Source organism: Hordeum vulgare, chromosome 4H (assembly GCF_904849725.1).
Source record: "Hordeum vulgare subsp. vulgare chromosome 4H, MorexV3_pseudomolecules_assembly, whole genome shotgun sequence".
Taxonomy (NCBI): domain Eukaryota; kingdom Viridiplantae; phylum Streptophyta; class Magnoliopsida; order Poales; family Poaceae; genus Hordeum; species Hordeum vulgare.
In genome coordinates this window covers 517,356,506-517,368,170 of record NC_058521.1, presented here as the reverse complement: position 1 = coordinate 517,368,170, position 11,665 = coordinate 517,356,506, and the positions used below count along the sequence as shown (strand labels likewise).

The window sequence follows — 11,665 nt, the reverse complement described above, 5'->3', positions numbered from 1 at the left end:
TGTTACTTTTCAAAAATTTGTAATTTATTCATGTTTTTTTTATAACTGTTTAGGTTTTTGTATAGAATTTAGGAATTTTGTTCACATTTTCAAAATTTGTTCAAGTTTTTATTTTTTCACATTTTCATTTTGTACAGCATTTCAATAGCTTGTTGATGTTTTAAAAAAAATATTTCCACTTTTACAAAAAAATGGAATGTTGAAATTTGTTCATGCTTTAAAAACATTGTGCATGTTTCTCCTATATAAATTCATAAACAAATATTCACGTTTTTTAAAATTTGTTCACTTTTGAAAAATGTTCAGCATTTCTATATTTTGTTCTTGTTTTTAAAAAATTGTTCACTTTCTAAAAAACATTCCAGAATAGAAATTTACATGTTTTTTTTTCACATTTTCGAAATATGTTCACATTTTAAATAAGTATTTGAAAATTGGGAAACGAATGGAATTTCAAAAGTTTGTTTATGATTTCAATTTTTTTCACAAACTCGATTGTTCACATTTTCTAAAATTGTTCGCGTTTGTTAAAAGAAGTTCAGAATTTTAAAGAAGTGTTCAAGTTTTGTGAAAAAATATTCAGATACGTCGTTGTAATTATTTCTGAAAGATTCATGGTGCTAATTAGTAGTAAATAACAGGCATCATGTGTGATGGTTAGCTATACGCGTTATATAGGAGGGGCACCGAGTTTAATCGCTGGTACTGCATGGATTTTTGTGCGAATTTTACACCGCCCACTACAGCACACCTAATTGGCTGGCCCACTTGTGCTACCGCCTGTGCGGAACTCCGCCAGTCTGCGGCAACGAGCGACAGATAGGAGGACCTAAAATTCCTATAACTGGCGCCTGAAGCGCCAAATATTAGTTGATTTTTTTACACAAAAATATGAATTGGCTGGAGGGACTAATTCACTAATTGAGGAGTACTTCTTTCAAAGATCATTCCACCTTTCCAGGTTGTAACAAGTGGCATACTGTATGTATGTCACTTGTCTCGGTGAGTTTTTTTTGTATATCCGTATTTTCAAAATGTTTTATCTCTTAAGCCATGTCTCCAAATCCCAAACCGTTTTCACCATTGTGTTTCTCGATATGAAGATTTTCAAAACTAGATCCCATGTTGATAGGTTTGGCGAATTCTTTTTCACGAAAAAAAGAGACAAAATTCGAACGAAAAAACTATGCCTCTCACGGAAAAAAAAACATGTTTTTTTCATTTCTGAGAAGCACGACCGTGCCTCTCACGAAGACAAAACCGTGCCTCTCGCGAAAGCAAAACCGTGCCTCTCATGTAATAAAAACAAAAAATACTTTTTTTTCTTTTCAAGATGCAGGGTCGTGTCTCTTACAAAACTAAAAACCATACCTCTCACGAAAAAAACAGAAAACACATTTTTTTCCTTTTTGAGAGGCACAACTATGCCTCTCATGAAAGCAAAATCTTCCTCTTACGGAAGCAAAATTGTGCCACTCGCAAAGAAACACGTTTTTTGTGCATTTATTTATTTATTTTTGTCCAAAAGTTAAAAAATACCGATGAAAAACCAGTTTACCAAAAAAAACCAGAAAAAAAATTATTCTATAAAGTCAAAAACGCGTTGTATGAGTGATCGTTAAGAGGCTTTCGAAGGAGGGTTCGCCAACTAGTTGTTCTCCTAGAGAGAACGAGGCAAGATAGCAAGACCTCTAGGCCTACTCTTTGGAATCACTTACTAGTGGGCTGTGGGCGGGCCTTATTACAACTCTACTGCTGAGCCTACCAGCATTTCCTCTTATGGTATACCCTAGCAACTTTGTTTCTCCCATCTACAGTACTCCACAACACAAGCCCGAGAGGGAAAGAAAAACAACGACGACCATGCATGTGTACATTTCCTCTGTACTCTTCTTCCCTAGACGCTAGACTGAACCACCGATCACATATGTCCACGGTCAAAACGCTTCACTCATCTCCTCCTTTTTCCTGTGCAATCCTATGGACCCTGATGGGCAGGCCCTTGGGGAAGTCGACGAACGGGTACACGAACGCCTGGTCCGGCTCGGCGAGCTCCCACCGGAAGTTGAGCACCAGGTGGTGCAGGAAGATGGCCATCTCCAGCTTGGCGAGCTCCGACCCGGCGCACAGCCTCGTGCCGCCGCCGTAGGGCATGAAGTTGCTGTTCTGCGCCACGCCCGACGCGTTGCCCTGCAACAACCACAACGTTAGCACTTCTGCAGCCTGCACCAACCTGAATGCACACATCACTCACTACATCAGGTTTTGTCTTCGTCATGGCGAAGTGGTGGTGGTGGTGGTGGTGCCATTGCCACGACCACATATTCCCCACGGGCATTAACTAACTGGCCGTGATTAATGGCGTCGTTTTTGTACGCGACGGATAAGAATGGGGTGTGCCCGGAGATGGAGACTCGTTCCAATCGCTCACTGATTGGATTCTCTTGCGCTTGGACCATGCGCTCAGACTAGCAAGCAGCAACACGGTTCACCCACAGGAACCGTACCGTATTAAGCTAGCCGCTAGCGTGAGTCCAAGCCAAGCTACGCTACACTAGATGGTGGCGACCCGGTGAACCCCCATGACGCGCGCGCGAGCACGGACAATGGGGGCTCCTTTGACCGAGCGAGAGAAAGACAGAGCGAGAGGGAGCAAACGCGTCTCTTTAAATTTTGATCGGTCGGACCACATCAAGAGCACACGTGCGCATGCGAGCTCAACATTCCCTTTCATGTCAGGCCAGGCCCGTCCGTCCGTGCGTGTTGTTATCGTCGACGAGTCAGTGGAGCTGAAAAGTCGTGCATTTCCTCAATCTGCTCCACCCAGTCTATACACTACTGTACCCCAACTCCAGTTAGCGACACATCTATCAGCTTGTGCACATTTTCGGCCCCGGAAGTTTCACTGTACACGAGTCACGAAGGCCCATGACTGACTGGACAACAAGGACATGCCAGACATATATTTTCCTTTTCTTTCTTCTTTCCAACATATATAGATTGATTTTCGCGGGATATCTAAGCTGATTGCAGCATCGTTCCTAGTTCTGGTCGTTTTTGTTAAGGCTGATAAAAGTGCACGCGTTGTTTAGGCACTGACCTTCCATCTCCAAGGGTTGAAGCTGTTGGGGTCTTCGTACAGCGAGGAGTCGAGGTGCACCGCCGCTAACACCGGCAGGATTTTCCACCCGCTCGGAATGTCATACCCTGTTGTCAGTCCACGCACATTCAAATGTTCAGCAACTCTAGAAGAAGAAGAAGTTCAGTAGTAAGTACTGTCAAAGAAATGTATGCAAGAAGAGTGGGTTAATCAAGCCACCAACCATTGTAGTGCACATCTCGAATGACCTTCCGGTGCAGGAACCTGACCACGTTGCCTAGCCGCAGGGTCTCGTTTATAACCTGCAAGAAAAGAAGCAAACACGGAGTCAAACATCTGTCACTTTTGAACTCCCAAACGAGAGAGCTCGGCAGTTGGAATGTAGGAACGGAAGATGCTATTCTGGTGTAGTACAACGACACAACGTATAGTTCCACACAGTAGCACAACACCCCCACGATACTATACTACTACTGTACCAAGGAGGGCATGTGCTCCCCAACTTTTCAGGGGATCGAGTAATCTGCCTTGGCATCAAACTGTGTATGGACAGTGATATTTCCCCATGGGAAACAAGCCATTGTCCTGACCTCAGTTACTTTAGCCCAAAATCATTGGTTTTTTTACTAGACTAAATCATGTATATGCATGACGCCTTCTGCTTGGGCCGCCTGGATACCAAGGCAGGCGACAAAGATACCTTCTTGACGGACACTGGCATATGTACCAAACAACACGTACTTCTCAGACAATTTTGGATCCTAGCAAAAGTGCAAAACGATCCATCCGTTGGCCACGCACTCTATCTACAAAGCTCCACAACAAAAGCCATCGGCTGCTAGCTAGACAGAGGAGCAAGCGGACACCACACGATCCAAACGAGTGGCTGGCCAAGTTGCAGCGACGGAGCCTCTCTCGTTCTTGCATGGCATTTTGGGAAGTTCCTATTGCTCTACGCACCTAGACGAGCCTTGTGCTGCTAGGAGCTGGAAGTAGCCAACAAAAGGCCAGGTCACACACATATATCTTGGCTTGCACTGATATTACGAGGCGGGAAACGGACAAAATCAAAAGGGCCTTACGCATTGTGTGAAAACCATCTCTTTGTAGTCTTCCCAGCTCAGTTTGCACTCCCCTCTCAGCTTCTGTCTCCTAGCAATCTCAAGATGCTCTTCCTGCGCGGTCATGGATTCACCGTCAATATTTCCATGATATTCCTGGTGCATTTCACCATCCATGTATGTACTGGATGATGGCTGCGTCCAGTTTAGCACAGATAAATTTGAGTTGGTAATAGTTAACTGAATTTGTACGTACCCGCAGTTCTTCGACGGCTTTAGGGCAACCTTCGAGGAAGAAGATGGCGAGGGCCAGTGCCATTGACGATGTCTCATGCCCCGCAAAGAGCAAGCTCAGCAAGAGGTCCAATATTTGTTCTTTTGAAAGATTGGATTGCTTCATCGCCCACCCGAGAAGATCATCTTCTTCCATGCTCGAGGCCTCCTTGTTCATTTTCTCGAGCCTATCCTCCATTTTCCTCTCTATTACCCCAAGTATGGTGGCTCGAGACTGCACGCAAAACATGCAAAATAATCATATACGATGTTATTTCACGATGGAACAAAATAAATTACAGAGCAAAGTAATATGCACTAATTTTGTTGGGACTTGCTAGGAGAACATTGGACATGTCACTATCATTAAGATGTCGCCTAACGGCCTACTAGTCTAAGATCGTGCCTTGTCATAGCTTTCTGTTTTGAAGAAATTTATATCTTCTCAACATAGCTGCCGTCAAATAAAACAGGATACTTCTCCAGCATAGAAATTATTCGCCTTCTCCCTTTTTAGCGCTCTGACAACAAAAGTTATTAATTAAACAAAGAAGGTTTTACTGTTTTTTAATTTTATTTTTTCAATTTGTGTTTTTCTATCACTCTATGTTTAGGAACGTTTGTAGGTTGGTGAATAGGCCACGAGAAGTACTTCCTAGCAGGATTATGCAATGCAAAGTCGCTTTAGACATTTCATAAATCAAACACACACATATATATACGCCAACATTGATGACACCAACTATTTTCTTGACAAAATTTCCCTGTACATCAATCTAGGTATATATAGGATCGATCTCAGCTAACATGAGGTACTAACGTGACCAATTAAAACAAAATTAAGAGGGTTGCTAATGGCGTGCCTGGCGACATAAATATGGTTCCAGTGTGGTAAGAGTTGGTCAGCGGTTGAATCATGATAAATGATGGATTCCCCCAACATATAATCATGCCAAATTATGATTGAACTTTTTCTAAGAGGTCAAAACTCCAAGTTGCAATTGTATGCTGTTGAGCACGGGCCGTGTGTAGGGGAGAGAAAGAGTGTGCATGCATGCTGCATCTGGGAGCAATCAATAAATATCATTCGAGTGTGACCTCACAAGCAGTAAAAAGCGGGCAACATTTTATGCGCCCATGATCAGTGATGATCAGTACCTCCAAGGGCGGACAAAGTAGGATGCAGGGAAAAAGAAACAAGAGTTGATCGATCTAATCAAGGGTAACACGGGCGCCACGTCCATGTGCATGAATGTTTTTATAGCTATATGTTCACCGGTCCTAGTGCTATGCAGTATGTATCAACCATATATTCCTTTCGTTCCTAAATATAAGTCTTTTAAGAGATTTCATTAAGTGACTACATACGAAGCAAAATGAGTTAATCTACACTTTATATATGTCTATATACATTCGTATGTAGTTTTCTAGTAGAACCTCTAAAAAGACTTATATTTAAGAACGGAGGTAGTATGATTTTCTTGCCATGCATAATTAAATAGATTGACCGGCTGATTTAACCCTAGCCCCTAGCTGACAAGAAATAATCAGAACCATGCACCAACTGGCTTGACCTAGATATGACAAACACCTTTCAACCAACATTTGCAAAAGGAAACCTAGTATTTCACTGTTCTCCCAAGAGCTACTTTTACATACCTATAAAAGAAAAGAAAAGAAAAGAGTATCTTTCTTTTAGGTACCCACATATGTAGTGATGAGAAACTTATTTTGTGCAAACACCGGTGCAAATTCATTCTATATATAGATAGAAGGGTGGCCATCGAAGTGGGTTTAGCAGAAAGAAAATAAGCATGGATGGAATCGATCCAGTGGCCTCTGATTGGACCTGATGTAGCCGTACGTGTGCACCAATCCTTTGGACCATCCACTATTCGGAACCCACACCCCTACTAGCTGCTAGTAGTACATGCTGCCATGTTGTAGAGTAGTAATATTAATAATGCGTCCCTTCTTCTGATGGCTCTCTGCATATGCAGCATCGATGCATGGGCCATGTATACTACTACTACATGACTATGAATTTCAGTAACAATGTTAAAACATATGCTTCCTGTGAGAGGACAAGAAACTAGAAACCAAAGGCTACAAGACAAGAGAGATTTCATAATCTCCAACTTATTTTTCGGTACTGTTACTAGACGAGACACCCAAGCGTGCGCACAGAGAGAGGGACAGGTAGCCGGTACTCTAGTAGTACTAGCGGCGTGTTGACTGGTGAGTGTTGTTGTTGTTGTGTAGGAGTAGGAGTACTGACCTTGAGGGCCTTCCAGTAGGCCGTCCCGGGGAAGTTGAGGGGCGCGGACACCACCCCCTTCATGAAGGTGATGTACTCGAGCCTCAGCCGCTCCGTCTCCTCCTCGCCGGGGTCCATGCTCATGATGTTCTTCGCCATCAGGTTAAACGTGAACTGCACGCACCATCCATCCGTCGTTAGTTAGCTTAGCTACCACCCCACTGTGGCCGGGCGGGCGTACGATCTTGCTTGCTTGCTTGCATCGCATGGACCACGCCGCCACCACCACCGCCTCCTCAGCTGTGCCTGTGATGCGGCCGGGTGCACGGCAAGTAGCTAGCTAGTATATGCTGTGCATGGCGCGGTGTTAATCGGACAGTCGTTGGTGGCAGAGCGGAGAGATACCTTCTTGGCTTCGTGCTGGGCGGAGAAGACGGCGGAGGAGGAGGAAGGCAGCCAGTCGCGGAGGACGAGGAGGGTGTGGCGCTCCACCTCCGGGAGGAGCACGGCGCGGAGGCGGAGGGAGCTGAGGAAGTTGAGGGAGATGGAGCGCATCTCGCGGTGGGGGTCGCCCACGAGCACCAGCATGGACCATTTGCCCAGGATGCCGCCGATGCTCCGCGGGTAGCTGCACTCGAACAGCCGCCCCTCGTTCTGCAGGATGTACCGGTTCAGCCCCGCGTCCGCCGACACCACCGTCCGCTCCCCGAACAGGCTCGACCGGTATATCTTCCCGTACCTGCATCCATACCCATACCATACCATACCATCATACGACGTCAGCCCGAATGCTCCATCCATCGTCCGCCTGTTCGCGGTCGCATGCCTGTATGTATGTATGTATGTATGTATGCATATGTGTACACCAACCGTGCGATGTGCTGGTTCATGAACTGGCCGATGGAGGTGGCCGGGTGGGCGCGGAGGTACCCGAAGGTCTCGCCGACGAAAGGCCAGCCGGCGGCGCCGGGCGGCAGATTCGGCCGCTTCTTCTTCGTCCGGCCGCTCCACCGGTGGAGGCCATGGCATTTGGCCACGCTGCTGGTGTAGAAGGTGAGCAGGGCCAGGAGGATGAAGGGGAGGAAGAAAAGGAGCTCGCTGGTTATGGAGGCCATCATGGCGGCCATGAGCTACTGATCGATTGAGAACCCGCAGTTCCCTTCTCGATCACTCGCTCTCGCTGCGTTGGCGTGTGTATGTGTGAGCGATGATGGCCCTGGAGAGAGAGCGAGAGAGGGAGAGAGAAAATAAAACGGAGGCCGGATTAAAGAGTGGCTTTAAGCTCTAAAGAAAGATTTCTCTCTCTGCGAGCTTTGTGCAAAGAAAATCTTGCTGGGAAGGCGCCCACTTCGCCCTTCCCTCCTCTCTCTGTTGTGGTGCTCTTATATAAGTTTTTGAGGTGTGTGACAGGGAGGAGGAGGTGGTTGTGGGCATTCTTTTAGCCAGATTTTAATTTTTGGTGCGGCGCAGGGCGTGGGGACACTGCCACATCTTTCCTTTTTCCTCTCTATATATAATACTCTACTCCATTTCTCTCGGATTTGGAAATACAAATAATCATTACTCTCTCCGTCCGAACTCACAGGCCCTCGTACGCCGAATCAACCATGGAATTCGCGCAATGCGACCATTCCTTCCGGGTTTTTGAACGGTTACGTGGTGGCACTCGTGTGGCCAAGCCACGCTGCAGATGCTTCGGGTTTCACTTCAGTTGAAAAAGAAGAAAAATTACAAGGAAAATAGATCGTAGATGTGGTCCACACGGGGTCACATGTTTAACCGAGTTTAGTATATGGGCAAAGAGTTTTAATTAAGTCTCATGTTTCACACACCCACATGTTTTACTAACAACATGGGGTAATCATGCTCAAGGGTTGCATAGGTAATTAAATTTGTTTATTAAATGCTACCAGCCACGGTAATTTGTGACATCTAATTTGTTTTTGCAGGGTGCGCATATTATGTAGTATAGCTCTTATCAAAGCAATATGTTGTATGAGATGCAAAGTGATTGTAGTTCTATTTCATGGCATCCATGATGCAAAGTGATTGTAGTTCTATTTCATGGCATCCATGTTGTGAGCACGTCATGATGGTTGGAGTCATATGATTATTATTAACTTAATTGCCCTAGGGGTAAAGGTAATGCATTTATTTTTATTATCTATGGACATAACAATAGTTATAGTTGCACAAACACTAGTAGAAAACATGCCTTTCGTCCTGAGCATTAGTCCTGGTTGTGTTTCTGACCGGGACTAATGTGATCATTTGTCCCGGTTCCAACGGCTAGGGAGCGTCTCGAGGCACGGCTAGGATTAGTCCCCGTTCAATTGTGACCTTTAGTCCCGGTTGTATTACAAACCGAGACTAAAGGGGTGATGGCATGCTGGTGGTAGGCTGGGGGTCAGCGAACCCATTTCGTCCCGGTTGGTATTACCAACCGGTACTAGAGGTGTACCTTTAGTCCCGGTTTGTATCCACAACCGAGACTAAAGATGTCCCTATATAAACCCCTTCGTCCAGCCCAAGCTCATCCTCTCTGTTTTCCCCATAGCTCGAGCTCTCATCCTCCATTTTTGTCAACATTTGTCAAGATTTGAGGCACCCCATCTATCCAAGGGTTGTAAAAGGTTAGCAACTTCATGCTTTCACCTCTCATTGCTAGTTTAGCTTGTTTCATGATCTATAGGTATAGTGAGTTGTGGTTTTTAGTGTGGGAGTAATTATGTGAGAGTTTATTTGAATAATATGCAATTATGGGTGAAATGATGATACCATGCCAAATTTCAACCTTTTAAGAGGTCATTTGTAGTGATTTTCTATTTGAGGATCATTTAGCTAAAAAAAATCATTAAATGCATGAAAAATAGCAAATGAAGTGAGAAATGGTTGAAAATTGATGACGTGGCTTCGAATGGTGCATATTGTACGCTGAAAAAGTCTGGAGTTGAAATAAGCTTATAAATGAAATGCCTTTGTAACTAATGAGTATTCGTCCGAAACCGTGATACTTCGAAAAAGATTGACAAGTTTGTACACAAAGTGCATTCACTTTTTGCCGTAACCCTCTCAACTTTTTTAGCACATGCTATGTGGGTGAAATGATGATAACATGCCAAATTTCAACCTTTTTAGAGGTCATTTATAGTGCTTTTCAATTTGAGGGTCATTTAGCTCAAAAAAGTCATTAAATGCATGAAAAATAGCAAATGAAGTCAAAGAGGGTTGAAAATTGATGATGTGGCTTTGCATATTGAATGTACAAAAAGTCCAAAGTTAAAATGAGCTTAAAAAATGAAATTCCTTTGTAACACATGAGTATTCATCCGAAACCTTGATATTTCAAAAGAGATTATCCAATTTGTACATGAAGTGCATCGAGTTTTTGCTGTAACCCTCTCAACATTTTAACACATGCTATGTGGGTGAAATGATGACACCATGCCAAATTTCAACCTTTTCAGAGTTCATTTGTAGTGCTTTTCAATTTCAGGGTCATTTAGCTCAAAAGCTTTTATAAAACTATAGTTATGATCAAAATAATATTAAATTTAAAATATATAAATTATATACAAATAAAATTCAAATATCCTAAAAATGTCTAAAAATGCTATTTTTGAATATGTTTAAATGAAAAATAAAATTGAAATATCCTAAAAAGTTTTAAAATTAAAAATAGGAAAAATACCTTTAGTCCGAGTTGATGGCTTCGAATTCACACACCATATGATTTGAAGAAGGTAAAAAAATTAGGATGTGATTTGAAGAAGGTCAAAAAAGTAAGAAAAGTGAGTATGTATAAAAATTAGGATGTAATTTGAAGAAGGTCAAAAAATTCTGGTGATTTCCATGTCCCAAAAATTACATCCCCCGAGTGGGTGAAATGACTTAGCTACAAACTAGATTTCTCCTAAGTTTGGAGAATCACACTCGAGGGCTTAGCTATGATCCAGCAATCATCTAAGCTAAAACGTAATGACTGTGGAAGATTTCCTCACTCGGGGGGCATCTCCACGAACCAGATTTCACCTAAGCTCTAAATGTTTTTCAAGTGCGGAAGATATCTTCACTCGGTGATTTCGCTACGGACCAGATTTCGTCTAAGTCCTAAAACTCCTGAGTGTGGAAGATGTCCACACTCGAGGGCTTAGCTACGATCCATCAATCGTCTAAGCTAAACGTTTCAAGTGCATAAGATTTCCTCACTCAGGGGCTTTGTCGTGAACCAGATTTAGCATGAACTCTAAACGTTTTCCGAGTGCGCGAAGATTTCTTCACTCGGTGACTTTGCTGCGAACAAGATTTTATGAAATCCTAAAGATCCCAAGTGTGGAAGATTTCCACACTCAGGGGCTTATCTGCAATCCAACAAACGTCGAAGCTAAAATGTTCTGAGTGCGAAAGGTTTCCTCACTCGGGGGCTTTGCCTCGAACCAGATTTTGCATAAGCTCCAAATTTTTTTCGAGTGCTGAAGATTTCTTCACTCGGTGAATTTGCCGCGAACCATATTTCGTTGAAGTCCTAAAAATCCTGAGTGTGGAAGCTTTCCACACTCGTGGGCTTAGCCGCGATCCAACAATCATCTAAGCTAAAACATTTTGAGTGCGGCTGATTTCCTCACTCCGGGGCTTCGTCGCGAACAAAATTACGCCTAAGCTCTAAAAATTTTCCGTGTGTGGAGGCTTTGTTCACTCGATGACTTTGCTGCGAACCAGATTTTGTCTAACTCCTAAAAATCCAGAGTGTGGAAGATTTCCACACTCGGGGGATTAGCTGCAATCTAGCAATCATCTAAGCCAAAACATTCCGAGTGCAGAAGATTTCCTCACTGAGGGGCTTCATTGCGAACCAGATTATGCCTAAGCTCTAAACATTTTCCGAGTGTGGAAGATTTCTTCACTCGGTGACTTTGCCGTGGACCAGATTTTGTGTGAAACTTGGGACTTAGCTGCAATATGCAATATGCTGAA

At 43.7% G+C, this 11,665-nt stretch overlaps 1 protein-coding gene across 1 annotated transcript; it reads right to left on the bottom strand.

Moving 5' to 3' along the window:
* Positions 1-1,570: 1,570 nt before the first annotated feature.
* Positions 1,571-8,426, bottom strand: LOC123449233 (cytochrome P450 90B2). Its single transcript, XM_045126374.1, has 8 exons — positions 7,562-8,426; positions 7,097-7,430; positions 6,713-6,865; positions 4,418-4,669; positions 4,183-4,275; positions 3,324-3,402; positions 3,101-3,207; positions 1,571-2,190 (listed from the first exon to the last, which is right to left on the bottom strand). Exons 1-8 carry the CDS (start codon positions 7,816-7,818, stop codon positions 1,948-1,950), a joined length of 1,518 nt encoding a protein of 505 aa, XP_044982309.1. The 5' UTR covers positions 7,819-8,426; the 3' UTR covers positions 1,571-1,947.
* Between the last annotated feature and the right edge of the window lie 3,239 nt (positions 8,427-11,665).

Coding starts and splice junctions, on each gene's coding strand:
- LOC123449233 (XM_045126374.1), bottom strand. CDS start 7,818: ATGGCCGCCATGATGGCCTCCATAACCAGCGAGCTCCTTTTCTTCCTC. Junction 7,431..7,561: donor ATGAACCAGCACATCGCACG/GTTGGTGTACAC, acceptor GTATGGATGCAG/GTACGGGAAGATATACCGGT. Junction 4,276..4,417: donor AAGCCGTCGAAGAACTGCGG/GTACGTACAAAT, acceptor ATGACCGCGCAG/GAAGAGCATCTTGAGATTGC.